The following is a 14,789-nucleotide window of genomic DNA, read 5'->3' as shown; positions in this document are numbered from 1 at the left end:
TCTAGGCAAAGGAGAAAGATATGTCTCTTCACAAAGCATGCATAAGTAAGAGGTGAAATGTAAGTAAGTTAAACAGCCAAGTTCTGGAGTAAAAAATATCTTTCAGGAGAAAGAATCAACTAGGACAGAGGTTATGAAATGGGAATAAGGTTGAATTGTAGAGAATCAAGGGGAAGGTTATTGTGACAAAGGAGAATTTTAGAGAATGTTTAATGGAGGAAGGGAGGAAGCAGTGATCTGTTTAGGAGACAACCCTGGTGATATAGAGCAAGAGTTACAGAAATTTAGTGTGGGGCAAAATAGCAGAAGTGGAGACTAGGATACTGTATATTATACAAGTACAGCTTGATAGATGTTCAACCCTGATGTAAATTGTCATACACACTGATTATATTTTATGGTTGGTTATGCATAAACTATATGAATATGGATATGGCTATTAGATTGCAAATTTTTAAAGCATAGGCTCTAATTCTTACTCACATTTGTATTTTTCAAAACCTTTAGTGCATTGTAAGCACTCAACAAATATTTGTTGAAGTTAATTTTATTCTTTCTTGGATAGCTTCCCATATCTTAAAAGAACCTATAATTCTTCACTTAATTGATGGCATCCATTTCTTGGGATTGTAGAAAATTGCTTTTTATGGGTTTCTATTTATGATCGCCTATTTAAAATAAGAACAGTATTGGATTTAGTATATTTTCCTCTCTCTGAGCTTTTTCAAAAGGGAGGGTAAGTGAATGGACTGAATGGATAGGTGGATATGTGGTCAGAAGTTTAGTCCAATGGATGGTTGAGTGGATATCATTTTTACCACACATTTATAAATGGAAACAAACATTCAGATTACTAATAATTTCATCTACCATATTCTGATGCATAAAATTATTCATACTTTACAGTGTTGTTTCAGTTCTCCTGAGTTAGTCTACCAAGGCACATTTTTCAGTGCTTAGCAAGCACAATATTAAAAACACCAACAACAAAATCCACCTTTCTGCTCCTTGACCTGTTTCCTGCTGTGTTAACTGACTTGCATATTTCTGGTGTATCTTCAATTCATTGCTAAAGCTCTTTCTGTAGGAAATTTTGTAAAATGACCCTTTTTGCATCTAGAATACCCCCCAAAAATATATGATTGAGATAGAATTTGTAATCATTATATTTTTAAAAGAAATATTTTCTAACTCACTATTACATGTATTATGTGTGAGAGGATATGCACATGCACTCACAAATGTCATGGCACACCTGCCGAGGTCAGAGGACACCTTGATGGAGTCAGTTCTGTTTCATGACACTAGGAATCAATCTCAACTCAGGCTGCCAGGCTTGGAGGCAAGTGCTGTGACCTGCTGAGCCTTCTCATTGATTTTTTTTCCCCTAACTTTTTAAAGTTGAAAATTTTAAACAAAGGAATAACTTTATTGTTAGCATGGTATAACTTCTAGGCATTTTGTTATCCATAGTAATTATTAATTTATGTAATTGATAAATTTATAATAATTTAAAATTTAATAGACTTATTTTTTCCATCTTACATAATTACAGAACCTTATGTTTCATTATATTTATTATTTATTTCTTTATTGCTGTAGCTGTTTTGAATAACTTGGTATTTTATAGTTTATTTAATTGGCTTATGTCTCTCAAAATGTTTTTGAAACAGCATGTAAAATAAATACAGAGGCACTGGGAAGATTGTTCAGTGGCTAAAACACTTCTCATGCAAGCCTAACAACATGAGTTTAGGACCCATATAAAAGTCCCAAGCCCAAATTGAAGATCTCCATCAGGCCCCTCCCCTGGAAGCACTGGAACCTGCAGAAGACAGGGAGGAAGAATTGTGGGAGCCAGACATGTGTAGGACACCATGATGAGAACACAGCCCACAGAATCAACTAAGCACGGCTCCGGGCTCACAGAGACTGGAGTGGCAATTACTGAGCCTGCATGGGTCTCGTCTACGCTGGGTCCTCTGCAAATACGTTATGGTTATTAGTTGGTGTTTTTTGTTGAACTCCAAACAGTGGGAGTGTCTCTGACTCTTTTGCCTGTTCTTCAGACCATTTTCTTCCCACTCAGTTGCCTCATCCAGCCTTAATATGAGGGCTTGTGACTAGTCTTATTGCATCTTGTAATGCCCTCCCTGTTTAGTTGATAGCCCTGAGAGGACTGCTCTTTTCTGAAGGGAAATGGAGGAGGATTGGAGCTGGGAGGGAGGGAAGGTGGTGGGTGCAAACTGGGAGGAGGGAAGAGAGGAGAAACTGCAATAGGGATGTATTGTATGAAAGATGAATACATAAGAAGAAAAGGGAAAAAAAGAGCAATCTCACCACCCCCTTCTCAAAGCCAATCCTTAAACTCAGTCTCTCTCACTTTTTTCTTCCTTCTCCCTCTCTTCCTCCTGCTTCCTCTCCTTCTCTGTCTCCCATTTCTTCTCTCATACTTTCTCTTTCTTTGTCTGTTTCTTATTGTCTTTCTTCTTCCTGTTTCTCAGTTTCTGTATTTCTGTCTATATACCAGGTTCTGACTACATGCTGTGTTCAGTTGATATTTCTGGGAGGCCTGCTCTTTTCTGAAGGGAAAAGAGGAGGAGTGGATTAGAAACAAAGGGGGAACTGAGAAGACTGGAGGGAGGGGAAACTGTGGTTGGGATGAACTGAATGAGAAAATTTTTTAAAAAATCAGATTCACTAGAACAGGATATCGTACTCTTCAATGCCCATATGGGAGGTAGGACGTGGAGACAAGAGAATCTCTGCAAATTCAAAGGACAGTCAATCTGGTGTGCACAGCTATGAACAATGAGAGAGACCTGGTTGCAAGCAAGGTGGAAGGTGAGGATAGATAGCCACTTTGTCCTCTAACCACTATATATGCCATGGAATGCAAGTACCTCACCTCTGCCCACACATCCACACTAACTAACCACACACAGAGTGAACAACAAAGAATATTTGAGGGGATAAAATTATGTCATATTTCTAGTTGCCTAGAACATAAGTTTGATTTGAACCTTATAAATCCTTACCAGGGAAATGTTGCTTATTGCAGAGTATGGTTTACTATAGAAGATTTTGTTTTTGTTTTGTTTGTTTTTGTTTTAAACACCCAGAGAATGAATGTCTGCAGTTCATTTACAGAGCCTAGGCCCATGCTTCCATTCCTTAATACAGGTATAGAATTTTGACACACAGCTTTGTGTCCACAAATGGACAGAGAAAAAATTATGGCTAATTAACAGCCACAGTGCCCACATGAGATGTAGCAACTTCCTATGGTGATGTACGACTCTAGCTTAGCCAAGAAATACATATGCTTATATCTAAAGCCAGGAGATGCTTGTGGAGAGAACATTGTATAATATAGTGACAGGACTCAGCATGGGTAAAATACAACCCACTTCAAAGCTTCTTTTTCCCCCTCACTATCTGGAGGAAGCTTCAAATATTAAAATGGTTCAACCCTTTTGTGGAATAAATGGAATACACACACCACACCTCATTCAACTAACTCTCCATGAATATTTTTTACTCACATATTTTTAGTAATCTTCTAACGAAAGCTATTTTAAATGTAAACTCAGAGTCAGGACTCTAGATGTATGTAGAGTACCAAGCTGAAAATGAGAATGAAATTGAGAATATTCAGAGAACAGTGAAAAGACAGTTTCACTGTATGGGCAAATGTCTTACCCCAAACTGATATACTAAGTGACACAATATTAGCAATTATGCAAAGAAAACTTCAAGGTAACATTCATGAAATGTTTAAAATTATCATAAAGAAAAGAACCAGTAAGACATAGCTCGCCTGTCACTAGAGCATATGACATAAAGGCTTCCCAAACATATTTGTTGATTGTATAAGTGAATCATAGAATTGATTCCTAATTTGATGCCCATAGGGTCTTAGAAGACTTGAACTATCTTTAGTTGTATCAAAATTGTTGTTGCATGTACACATATACCTGTTATATGCAAAGAGACATCAAGATATTTTAAGTGCTTAAAGACCTTTCTGCCCTAAGAATGTTAGAAACACTGAATAAAATTGTAAATGAACCACTTAAATATTGATGAGTGTCTATAAAAGATGATAACCTTGAAGCTGGAACAGTGGGGTGAAATGCCTCTATCTGGCAGAACTCAATAGCAAGGTAGGTGATAGAGCACACTTGATGTTTGATTAAGCTTTGTCCTTGTATATGAAAATTGTGTCTGAACTCTTGGTGTTTGTTTAGGAAAATGTGTTTATTAAAATTTATGTACTAAATACCAATTCTTGGTAAGTTGCATCCTTGGGGGTTTAAAAACGCTAGCTAAGGATTTTTGTACAGATATTACAGAGTTACTAAATTCCTGTCTAGATCCAGTATGGCTGTGACCTAAAACAGCGGAGGGTGCCAGACATTTAGGCAGTAGGCATTGTGCTATCTTGTCCCTACCAGTGCGAGGATGAATTAACTAACCATATTTGTATTTTTGCCACAAATCTCAATGCTACGAGGGAGACTATATTATGCAGTTTCAAGTATTATTTTGTAACATATGGTAAACACTTCAACAGGATAGATAGCACATGAAAAGTTGTTAAGAAGGCAAGACCTTCTGATCCATTTCTAACCTAATCTGATTACATATTTTAAAGGGACACCCAAGCAACTGGTACTCACTATAATTTGGAAAATATAACTTATTTTCCATGTCTATCCTTTGGCTACATTAGGACAGATCACTGTGATTCATAGTCCTATCAAGACTGCATAAAATGGGGGAAGGGAATCCCCCCAAAATAGATCAGTACTGGCTCAAAAAAAAGTACCCATTTAGAGCAGTTCAGATAATCTCACAGTCTAGAAGCCATTGCCTTGATGGAATTCCCCTTGTGTCTATAAAATATGCCTCTTTTACTTCAGTGTTATTATTGGCCATGATTTCTGATCCAGCGTGGAGGGACACGCATAGGAGTAACAGCTCTCCAAGACCTTCCTAGAGAATGCATATCTCTCCCCAGTGTTGGTGGAAGACCCTGACATTTGGAGTTCAGTTATTTCCTTTTCATCTTTGATATTCCAGCACATAGAATGCCTGTATCCTCTAGCTGTCTTATCACGTGGTAAGGGACTTGCCACTCCCCCACCGCAGAGATGCCCTGTGGTTGTTCCTATGTGATAGCAGGTTAATCTGCCTTATTCTGCAATGAAGTATCTGTAAAACATCTTTTCTCACCTAAGCAAGTTTATATCATCTTATCTACATAGAATAATGAAGCTCACATATTGATTTTTACTTTCATTGATTGGACTCATCTCTGAAGTACAGAAGAATAGCATCTAATATGGAGAGCCTTTGAGTCTTAATCTTCTTTGAAGTTTTCTATTAACACACAAGCCATGAGACAATTTCATGTCTCATTTGTTCAAATCTGTGTTCTTTTATTTTTTTTAAAATGTCTGGATATTATTTATAATCTTTACAGATACCCCATTGTAAAAGGACACAAACTGATTCATGCCTGAGCCACATAGATTACAGGATTAGTGGTATCAGTTAGAATGGAGTACCTTTTGGACCACCTGAGTTCTGTAGGCATAGTTTTATTTTAGAAGGAAATATTTGGCTCAACAAAATTCATCTAGGTCCAAATGTATATTTCATATGTCCCAAATGTATTTGGAAATATGGAATACAAGTAGAGGAAATGTTCCCAGATTTTTGACCATGTCCTTGTAAATTCAAGGTCATGTTAATGCACCCAAACTCCATGTGTTTCTACAAGCTACTGATTTGAGCCAAGCTCTCTTATCTCCAGGATCTCATGGACCTGTTTCATGGAATGAACTTCATGAAAAATAAAAAAGCACTTACTAACAGCCCTGTGCTCACTCAAAGATAGAATGATTAACTGTTGACTCTTTTTCATTCTGTTTCTCTGTTCCTGAGAGACTTTTCTATCTGATGAACCACTGAACTAATACTGTTGGATTCAAAAGATGAAAGGCCAAATGGTATGGCTAAAATAATGAAACTATAATTATTATTTTTCTAAATACTGTCTGCAGGTAATCTTTGAGCTCAAGGGGAAGCAGGCATTTTACTGTGTTGGGGGTGAGAGCAGTTGTAAAGAAGAAAATACACTGTCTCCACTTTTACTATGACATTTATTTTTCTCTTATATTCATATCAATATATATTTGCTTTTCTTGGCTGTCATTATTTATCCTGTAATATATTCGTTGTGAAAACTTTTCTCCTATAGCTAATTGTAAGCATCAATCTTGTGAAATATGTACTCAGAAAGTACCATCCAAAATAGCCTTGTTATCTTCTGTGTAGCAGTTTAATCATTGTGATCTCATGTGAGCTCATCTCCGCTGAGATGTACTTCCTGACAAAATGTTCAGTTGCAGTGTGTTTGTTAAAACTCAAGTTGAATAAATTACTGTAATATTCAGATCGTAGGCCAGGGAAGAGCAATCTTTTCAGAAATTCTGCTTTGTGTGCAGAGGCTCCATATTTTTCCTATTTGAAAACATAGTGTGCTATTATGGATCTTTAAATGATATCATAAAGTGCAGGTCAGTGTTGCCTGGACAACAGTATACCTTTTGAGAAAATAGTTTCACTTTTTTTTTTTAAGTCATAAATCCAATGGCATCCCTGAATCATAGCATGGGCCAGTAGAACAGTGTAGAGCAATCACATTGCCTTACCCCAAACTAAGCACAGACTGCTGAAAGTTAACTGAAATAATTAACCTCTTACTATAAAAGTAAAGGGCAATAAAACATACACATAAAGGTGTGCTATAGAACTAATCAAGAAGTTCAAATGCCATAATCATTTAAGTCACACATTTCTCAAAGCAAACTGGAGTACCACATTTCTGAATGTAAATCTCATCCATCTTTGTTTAGCTTCTTGTGCTAAGACCAGTGTAATTCATTGATATATACATTTTCAGTTCTAGCCATTTACAGAAAAATCTGTTCCCAGAAAGCAAAGAAAGTAATTTCGTTTATAGTGAAGTGGTATAAAATTTTCACTTCGAGTCTCTGTAGGGAAGCCTGGGTTATTGAAGGTTTTCTGTTGAGAAACAATTACTCCATCCATTTACTGAGTATTGTTTATTTTTATGTTGTGCAAAATGCCCTGTGAGCCTGTTAGAACTTACTAGAAGAACCAATTTAGGAAAGAAATATCCAATTAGCTTAAAATTTTATGATGCACACGGAGTTTGCATTCTGTGAGAGTCAATGTGTTTGTTTTGGAGATCCTTGTATGGTTCCTGAGACCTTAGGCCTTGCCTCTGAAGTTCTCCTTCATTTCACCATGGCCATGCAGATGTCTTTGCTCAATTAATGTTACTGCGCATAATGCAGTGTAGGAATTCTTCACTTATGTTGTTTCATCCCTATTATTTTTTCATGGAGGGAGTTGAGACTCCAACAACAGCTGCAACACATACTAGGCAAACACAAAAGATTTCTTGATGTCTGGGTAGTCTGTACATTGGCATTAAAGTGTGCAAATTCATAGGATGGGACAATAATTAAAATGAATTATCTCTTAATCTTGGTACCAAAACCAGAACCTCTAAACTTTAGCTCAATGTTTATCAAATTGATGAGACACTTTTGCTCTGTTTTAAGATTAATTTCCAAAGAGGTAGGTTCCAATTACCTTGAGCCTCTCCTTCTAGCTCCATCCTAGAACTCAGAGCATTTGCATTTGACCTCATCCAAATGCCTTCATGAGCTTTGGATGCCTTTGACCAGTGTCTTGCCTTTATATGTTAGAAATAGCAAACCTTCACTTCCTTTTTTTAGTAGCAACAATAATTAAAATCAGTTGGAGCAATGCCCTAGCCCCATTTTTTTTACTGAAAGGATTAGCAATCAGAGTAATTGGGGATAGTGCCCTTAGCTGAGTTCTCTTCCCTCTTCTGAGTCTTTTCTCTGTAGGAATTTTTACTCTCTTTTTTTCCAGTTCTCAGTCCCTTCTTTCCTTCATCCCAATTTTTTCCATTTCTGTTGATTTCTGCCCTAATTTCTTTTCTTAACCCAGCTAAGTCATTTCTAAATTCTTTATCCTATTGTCTTATTAGGGTTTTAATTGCTGTGAAAAGACACTATGACCACAGCAACTGTTATAAAGGAAAACATTTAACTGGATAGCTTACAGTTTGGAGGTTCAGTCCATTATTCATGGTGGCATGCAGGCAGACATGGTGCTGGAGAGTTAGCTGAGAGTTCTTCATCTTGCCCAGGCAACAGGAAGTGAACTAAGACAATGAACAGTATCTTGAGCATATATAAGACCTCAAAGTCTGCCTCCACAGTGACACACTTCCTCTAACAAGGCCATACCTACTCCAACAAAGCCATGCCTCCTAATAGAACCACTTCCTTTGGTGGCCCTTTTCTTTCAAGACAACACATTTATCTTCTGTTATGCATATATATATACATATATATATATATATATATATGTATATATATATATGTATATATATATAACAAAAAACAAAACAATGTCATACATATATGTGTGTATGTGGATACATGTATATTTGTATATATGTATATTAGTATGTGTGTAACAAAAAACTATTGGTACTCCAGATAAACAAGCTTTGCATCCATGGATTCAATCACCTCCAAATCAGTACATTAAAAGAAACTGATGTGGCTGTAAAGATGGCTCATTAGTTGAGAGCATTGGTTGCTTTTACAGAGTACTCAGGTTCAATTCCTAGAACTCATGTGTCAGCTCACAACCAACCATAACTCCAGTTCCAGAGTTTCTGATAACCCTCTTCTATCTTCTAAGGGCACTAGGCATGCATGTTATTCACAGACATACATGCAATCAAAACACCCATACAAATAAAGTAAAATAATAGTAATTTTGAAAAAGAAACTGCAGCAGCTTTTTTTTTCAATTTACCATTTATAAATTCCATGCATGTGTATACAATGTACTTTGATCAAATACACCCCTCATTCCCTCATCCTCCTCATTCCCCCTCATCCCCCTCATTCCCCTCATCTCCCTCCTCCAACTTCCCCTAGGATCCCCATCACATCTTTTTCATCAATTTAATGTGATCTTATTTATAATTGTTTTTAATTTTTAATTCATTTTATGTTTTGATTGTGAGTGTATTGTCTGAACATATGTATATGTACCATGTACATACCTGGTACTCTTCGAGGTAAGAAGAGGATATCTAAAGAGAACTCAATTTAGGGATTGGTGTGAGCTACAACTGTATGGATGCTGCTAACCAAATCTATGTCCTTGAAAGAGCACCAAGTGTCATTAACCATTCCAGCTCTCTGTTCTTTTATTTTTAATGCACTATATCCAGTTAGTGTCTCCCATATGCACATGAGCATGTGATCATCCACTGGGGTCTGGTGAACCCAGCATTGGCCACACTCCTGAAGTGTGGTGATTTTCCCTCCTCTAGCAATCATCAACTGCCAGGAACTCCTTAGACAGGGTTAGGGCCTTAGGAGTCCTTCCCTCCTCCAACTAGAACGTTTAACTAAATATTGTATAGGTAACCACAGCTGCTGAGTTCATGTGTACAACAGCCATGCCATGTCTAGAGGACAACATTTACCACCCTTCTTCCCAATCCTGCGGCCCTAAAATTCTTCATTTCTCTTCTTTTTCCATGTTTCTTGAGCCTAGGGCCTGGAAGGTGTGGTGTGGGTTTGAAAAATAGATGTTCCATCTACAGCTGAGCACTCACAGTTGCTTCTTCTCGGCAGTTTGAACAGTAATGAGTCTCTATGCATTGATGATCACAGTAAGAAGCTTCTCTGACCAAGACTGTACTGGATATGTGCAAACTTCATTTTCTCTTTATTCCCTTGGCAGTGAATACATTTATTCCTATCATACTTACGTTGTCTTAACTTTAAGAAGTCTAAAAATAAATTGAATATAAATGTTATACAGATTGTATACCTTTGTATATAAGAGACTTGATATCCTCCAGGGGTGTCCTACAACCAATACCCAATAAATACCAATAAGTAACATTATTTATCCTTGTGTACATAATGACATTATGTATGTATACATAATATGTGCATGTAGTGTGTATAATAGCATTTAAAGATTGGGTTAAGAATTACCACTTTAATGTCCTCAACCATCTCTCCTGCATGCTCTGCTGAATAGGTCTGAAATTATACCATTTGTTGACAGATTTGCATATGGTACCATGCTGACACTGGGCTGCAAACCTTTGAAAAAGTTTATTTTTTGTTTCCACGGATTCAACACACATGCTTAAAGATATGAACCATGAAAGATAAAAAACATTTAAGTATGAAATGCAAGGTGTGGTAATGGTTTTAGACATTTAGAAAGAGGGATTGTAATTATGAGTAGACATGTTGTGCATTAAAGATATAGAGATCAGACAAATGAGGTGTTATGCTGTCTCATTCCTCCTTCCAGCACAAATGAGCTCGCTCTCTTAGAAATGCTACCTAAAGCAATTGCCCCCCTTCATATCACCCTCTCTTTCTTCTTCAAAGTGCTTCTCTGAACCCTATACTTTCCTCATTTTCTTAGTCTTTTATTGTTTTTGTCTTTCAAGATTAATATTCCTAAAGGAGCACCAAGTTATTGTCTTGTTCACACTAATCCCAGCACATTACATGTAAGACATTCATTTCAATTTCTTTAACGAGACAGTTATATGCTACATCTTTAAGAATACAAGTTGCAGCACAGAATCCATGAGTTATAACCCCTGGTGTTACTGAAATTCTTTCAGTAGCTCACAGATGACCACACACAAACACACACACACACACACACACACACACACACACACTAATTTGTAAATGTGACTATTCTAGTTCATAACAAAAGACAAATGGTTTAAATTTATGGAAAATTTAAATTTAAGGGAAAAGGGATATCATGTCTACCTTTTATTTTCTCTAAATTTATAAGGTTAACCTATGAGTAACTGACCACAATATATATTTTGAAAAACATATCATACTTATTCAACAAATACATTCCTATGATTATATGTGAAATAGTAATGCATTAAACCAAAGAGGAATAAAAACATCAAGTGAAGTTCAAATTGGTAGAATATCTTTTCTTGTTTGACTCTGAGTGTGTGTGTGTGTGTGTGTGTGTGTGTGTGTGTGTGTGTGTATGTGTGTGTGAGTGTGTGTGTGTATGTGTGTGTGAATCTCTTTTCATTTTCTCAATTCACAAAAATTAGGAACTGGTGGACTATACCCTAAATTACTACTTTAAACATTGAATTATGAAAGAAACACACCATTTATATGCAAAGAGTGACGATTGCACATTTGGTGTTCTGATTTCTGTTTACTTTAGGATTTCCTTGTTAAATGATGGAGGACTCAAAATTCTGAATGTAACTAAGGCTGATGCTGGAATCTACACCTGCACAGCAGAAAACCAGTTTGGGAAAGCAAATGGCACAACACACTTGGTTGTGACAGGTGAGTGCTTTTCTTAGAGATTACTTTTTGCAAGGGTAAACTGTATTTCACTAGAGGAAAATATAAACATATGCATGTACTGGCAATACTAGGTAGACTCAGTGGGTTTAAAGGGTGCGCATTAAGTTAAGGAAGAAAATGGGTCGAGAGGTAGGTGTAGGAGGAATTTGAGGAGAGGGAATGTGAATGGATTTGATCAAAATACATTGTGTTAATGTCAGAGTTCTCCAACAATATTTATTTAAAAATGAAGACATTGATCATCATACGTTTTTTACACTGCATAATGTACTGTGAAATCAGAACCCATGTTTGTTCAAGTGAACAGGTATGATACCTAGACTTTTATTTGTCACAGCACAGGACACTGTAGCAACTCTGCTGGCAACCTGGGCCATAAGAGGTACAAGTGTAATATTATGATTATAGTTGCTTTGTTCTGTTGAGTGCTCCTGTTTCATTATAACTGGTCTTTTCTAGAGAAGTTCAAGCTCATGAAATAACCTTTGATGTTAAGGAGATTTGCTTAAAGTTGGGGATATATTTTGTTCTTTTAGCCTTTCAAGAAAAAGTTGAGCATTTTATAAGATGGGTGCTTGAGGTATGTCAATGGGAATATCAGCAAAGATATAGCCCTGGGAACCTTACATCCTAGCACAGGAAGGAGCATAGAGTAGTAAGAAAAAAAACAGACTATTAAAAAGAAGAAAAGTGCAATAAATTGAGAAAGTAAAGATAACTGTGGGAAAATTGGGTAAGTTGGAGGCAAAACAGGATACCTCCAGTTGGCCAGATGAGACATGGGGCACAGATTTCAGGGAAATGGAAGTGTTAACATATTTCTTAGGAGCAGTTATGTAGACATGTTTTGGACTTGCTAAGACTTCTGTTTTCAGTCTGATTTGAAAAGAGAAGCCAATGTAATGTTTCCTTCAGAGAAATGGTATCACAGAAGTGTGTTTTTCAAACAACTGCTCTCTTGTGAAGATACTGAAAGGATCAAGGTAAGAAGCTGTAAGAGATCAGATGACATTACCATGACAGCAGCAGGAGGTGACAATAACCCATAGTAACCAAAGGGATGGTTCTGCAGGAGTCTAGGAGCTGGACCAGTTGCTCTGTGTGTTGGGCATAGGCTCAGCAGGAAGTGCTATCCAAGATGGAAGGTTCATGAAGAGAAAGGAGTCCAGAATGGCTTCATGGTGAAGACTAAAGGCAAAGCTCATTGACAGAGTGCTTAGCACACATGAGGTTCTGGGACTGACTGCCAGCACTGGAAGAGGAAGAGAAAGAAAGTGAGGAAAAGAAAGGGGAAAGGGAGAAGGAGAAAGGAAGGAAGGAACTGTAGGCAGAGTAGGTCATTGAGTATAAGAGTTTAGGCTTGAGAGAGATTAAAGAGGAGATTCTGACCCAGCGGTTGTTTATATTAAGATGGATACCTGAAGCCAAGAGGTGGATCCCAGTGATTTGTACAATTAATATGTTAATAATTTACAATTTTTAAAAATGACAGAGCTTAACACATTTTATGTAAAGACATTCAAGAACCAAGGAGTCCTCCTAAGAGGAGATGGGAAAAAAGCTGACTAACTGGCACATTATGAAGAGACTAAGAGAATGTGCTATGAAAGAGACCAAGAGAAGCAGAGGGGAGAAAGATGAGAAGTCAAGGTATAAAAGACCAAATTTTTACCACTGGATATTAAGGCACTGTGTTTCCTGGGGACCCTGATGGTTTAGGTCAGATGAGGGACCAAAGGCCTGACTAGACTGGGTTGAGGAGGTTATATCCTAAGTTAGTTTACTCTCTATATACAAACAGTTCTTTGATGAGTTCTGTTGTCCCCGAGTAAAATGCTAAAAGAAACAGTGGGAAGGTAGGGCTGGGAGAAGTTGAATTCATTATCAATGGAAGGTATCTGATTGTAACAGGAGAACATGTGCAGGTAGACATTAGCACTGAAGAAAATCAACCATAAGCCAGTGTCTTGGCATGGTGTTCCTCTCATGACTCGTTTTCCAAATCAGTAAACAAGGACAGTTTGAGCTTATTTGCATTTTGGTTTGAATACATTTGCTACTCATTGAAGATTTGTGAGAACAGGGGGATTCCTGTTCCTACCCTTGTATTTCACAAAACTAGGAAGCTAAGGTGAATTGATTTTGTCATTAGAGTAAGTTGTTTGCAGGTGAGTTTCTGCTCTGAACATATATCTTCTACAAACTCCTATATCTTAATTCTCTTGAGAAAAATTTGTGAGACCAGTAAAATATAGTATAATTTTCCATGAAGATGCCACTTTAATCTTGAAGACTTTTAATCACATAGGTGTATGTATACTCATGCATATACAAGCCTAAACATTCTAACCCAGATGAACAATCTGCCTATAAAAATTGCTTTCATCACCATTAAAATTTTGTTTATTCATAATTTGTCCACCCAATAGAACCAACGAGAATAATTTTGGCTCCTTCTAACATGGATGTTGCTGTTGGTGAGAGCGTCATTTTACCCTGCCAGGTGCAACACGACCCCCTGTTAGACATTATGTTTGCCTGGTATTTCAATGGAGCCCTTACAGACTTTAAGAAAGATGGATCCCACTTTGAGAAAGTTGGTGGGGTAAGTCATATTACTTTTCTGATATTCTTTTTATTATATGGGACTATGATAAATTTTCTCTTAAAAAATATCCAGTACTCAGACAACACATAGAAATGCTTGTCAAGTTGGTGAATTTGGCTACTGGATTCTAGTCTGGTCTAAGTTCATTTTTGTTAACCACTAGAAATTAAGAACATTTCCTTCAACCTATTACTACAATTAGAATTAGTTCATTCTCCATTTATATTTAATGTTATTCCTCATAATATTTTTTGTGGTTGGTATGCCATGCGAGTGTTTTATTTTCAAATAGCCAATTTGTGATGCAATGGGAGGTAGCTTTGTGTTACTAAGTAGTTCATCTAGATGCCATAGTAAATGCATAACCAAAAGCAATCTTTGCAGATTCATTGGACATTAGCTATAAGGCTCTTCAGTGCACAGGTATACAAACTCACTATTTGAAAAGTGTAATATTCTCTGAGTCATGGAGAGAATGGGTAGGGGAGCTTCAAGGCCTGAGCTCATCTATTTGTCTCTACAATGCAAATGCTCTCAGATATCCTCTTCCTTTCTGTCTCATTTGTGATAGGTCCAAGAGAAAGTATGAATTTCAAGGAAAAGTTAATAATTGAAGCATGACTTAGAAGTGGGTTCAT

General features: G+C 36.9%; 1 protein-coding gene across 2 annotated transcripts in view; it reads left to right on the top strand.

Annotated features, from left to right (window-relative positions):
- Cntn3 (contactin 3) overlaps window positions 1-14,789 on the top strand; it is a 395,670-nt gene that overhangs the window by 308,157 nt on the left and 72,724 nt on the right. For both annotated transcript variants that reach the window (XM_052719452.1, XM_052719453.1), the window contains 2 exons: window positions 11,395-11,522; window positions 13,973-14,148. In XM_052719452.1, coding sequence (XP_052575412.1) covers window positions 11,395-11,522; window positions 13,973-14,148 — 304 coding nt within the window. The remainder of the gene's footprint in view (window positions 1-11,394; window positions 11,523-13,972; window positions 14,149-14,789) is intronic.

Source organism: Peromyscus californicus, unplaced genomic scaffold, assembly GCF_007827085.1.
Source record: "Peromyscus californicus insignis strain IS unplaced genomic scaffold, ASM782708v3 Scaffold_6__1_contigs__length_162567912, whole genome shotgun sequence".
Classification (NCBI taxonomy): domain Eukaryota; kingdom Metazoa; phylum Chordata; class Mammalia; order Rodentia; family Cricetidae; genus Peromyscus; species Peromyscus californicus.
This window is presented reverse-complemented; position numbering and strand designations above follow the sequence as displayed.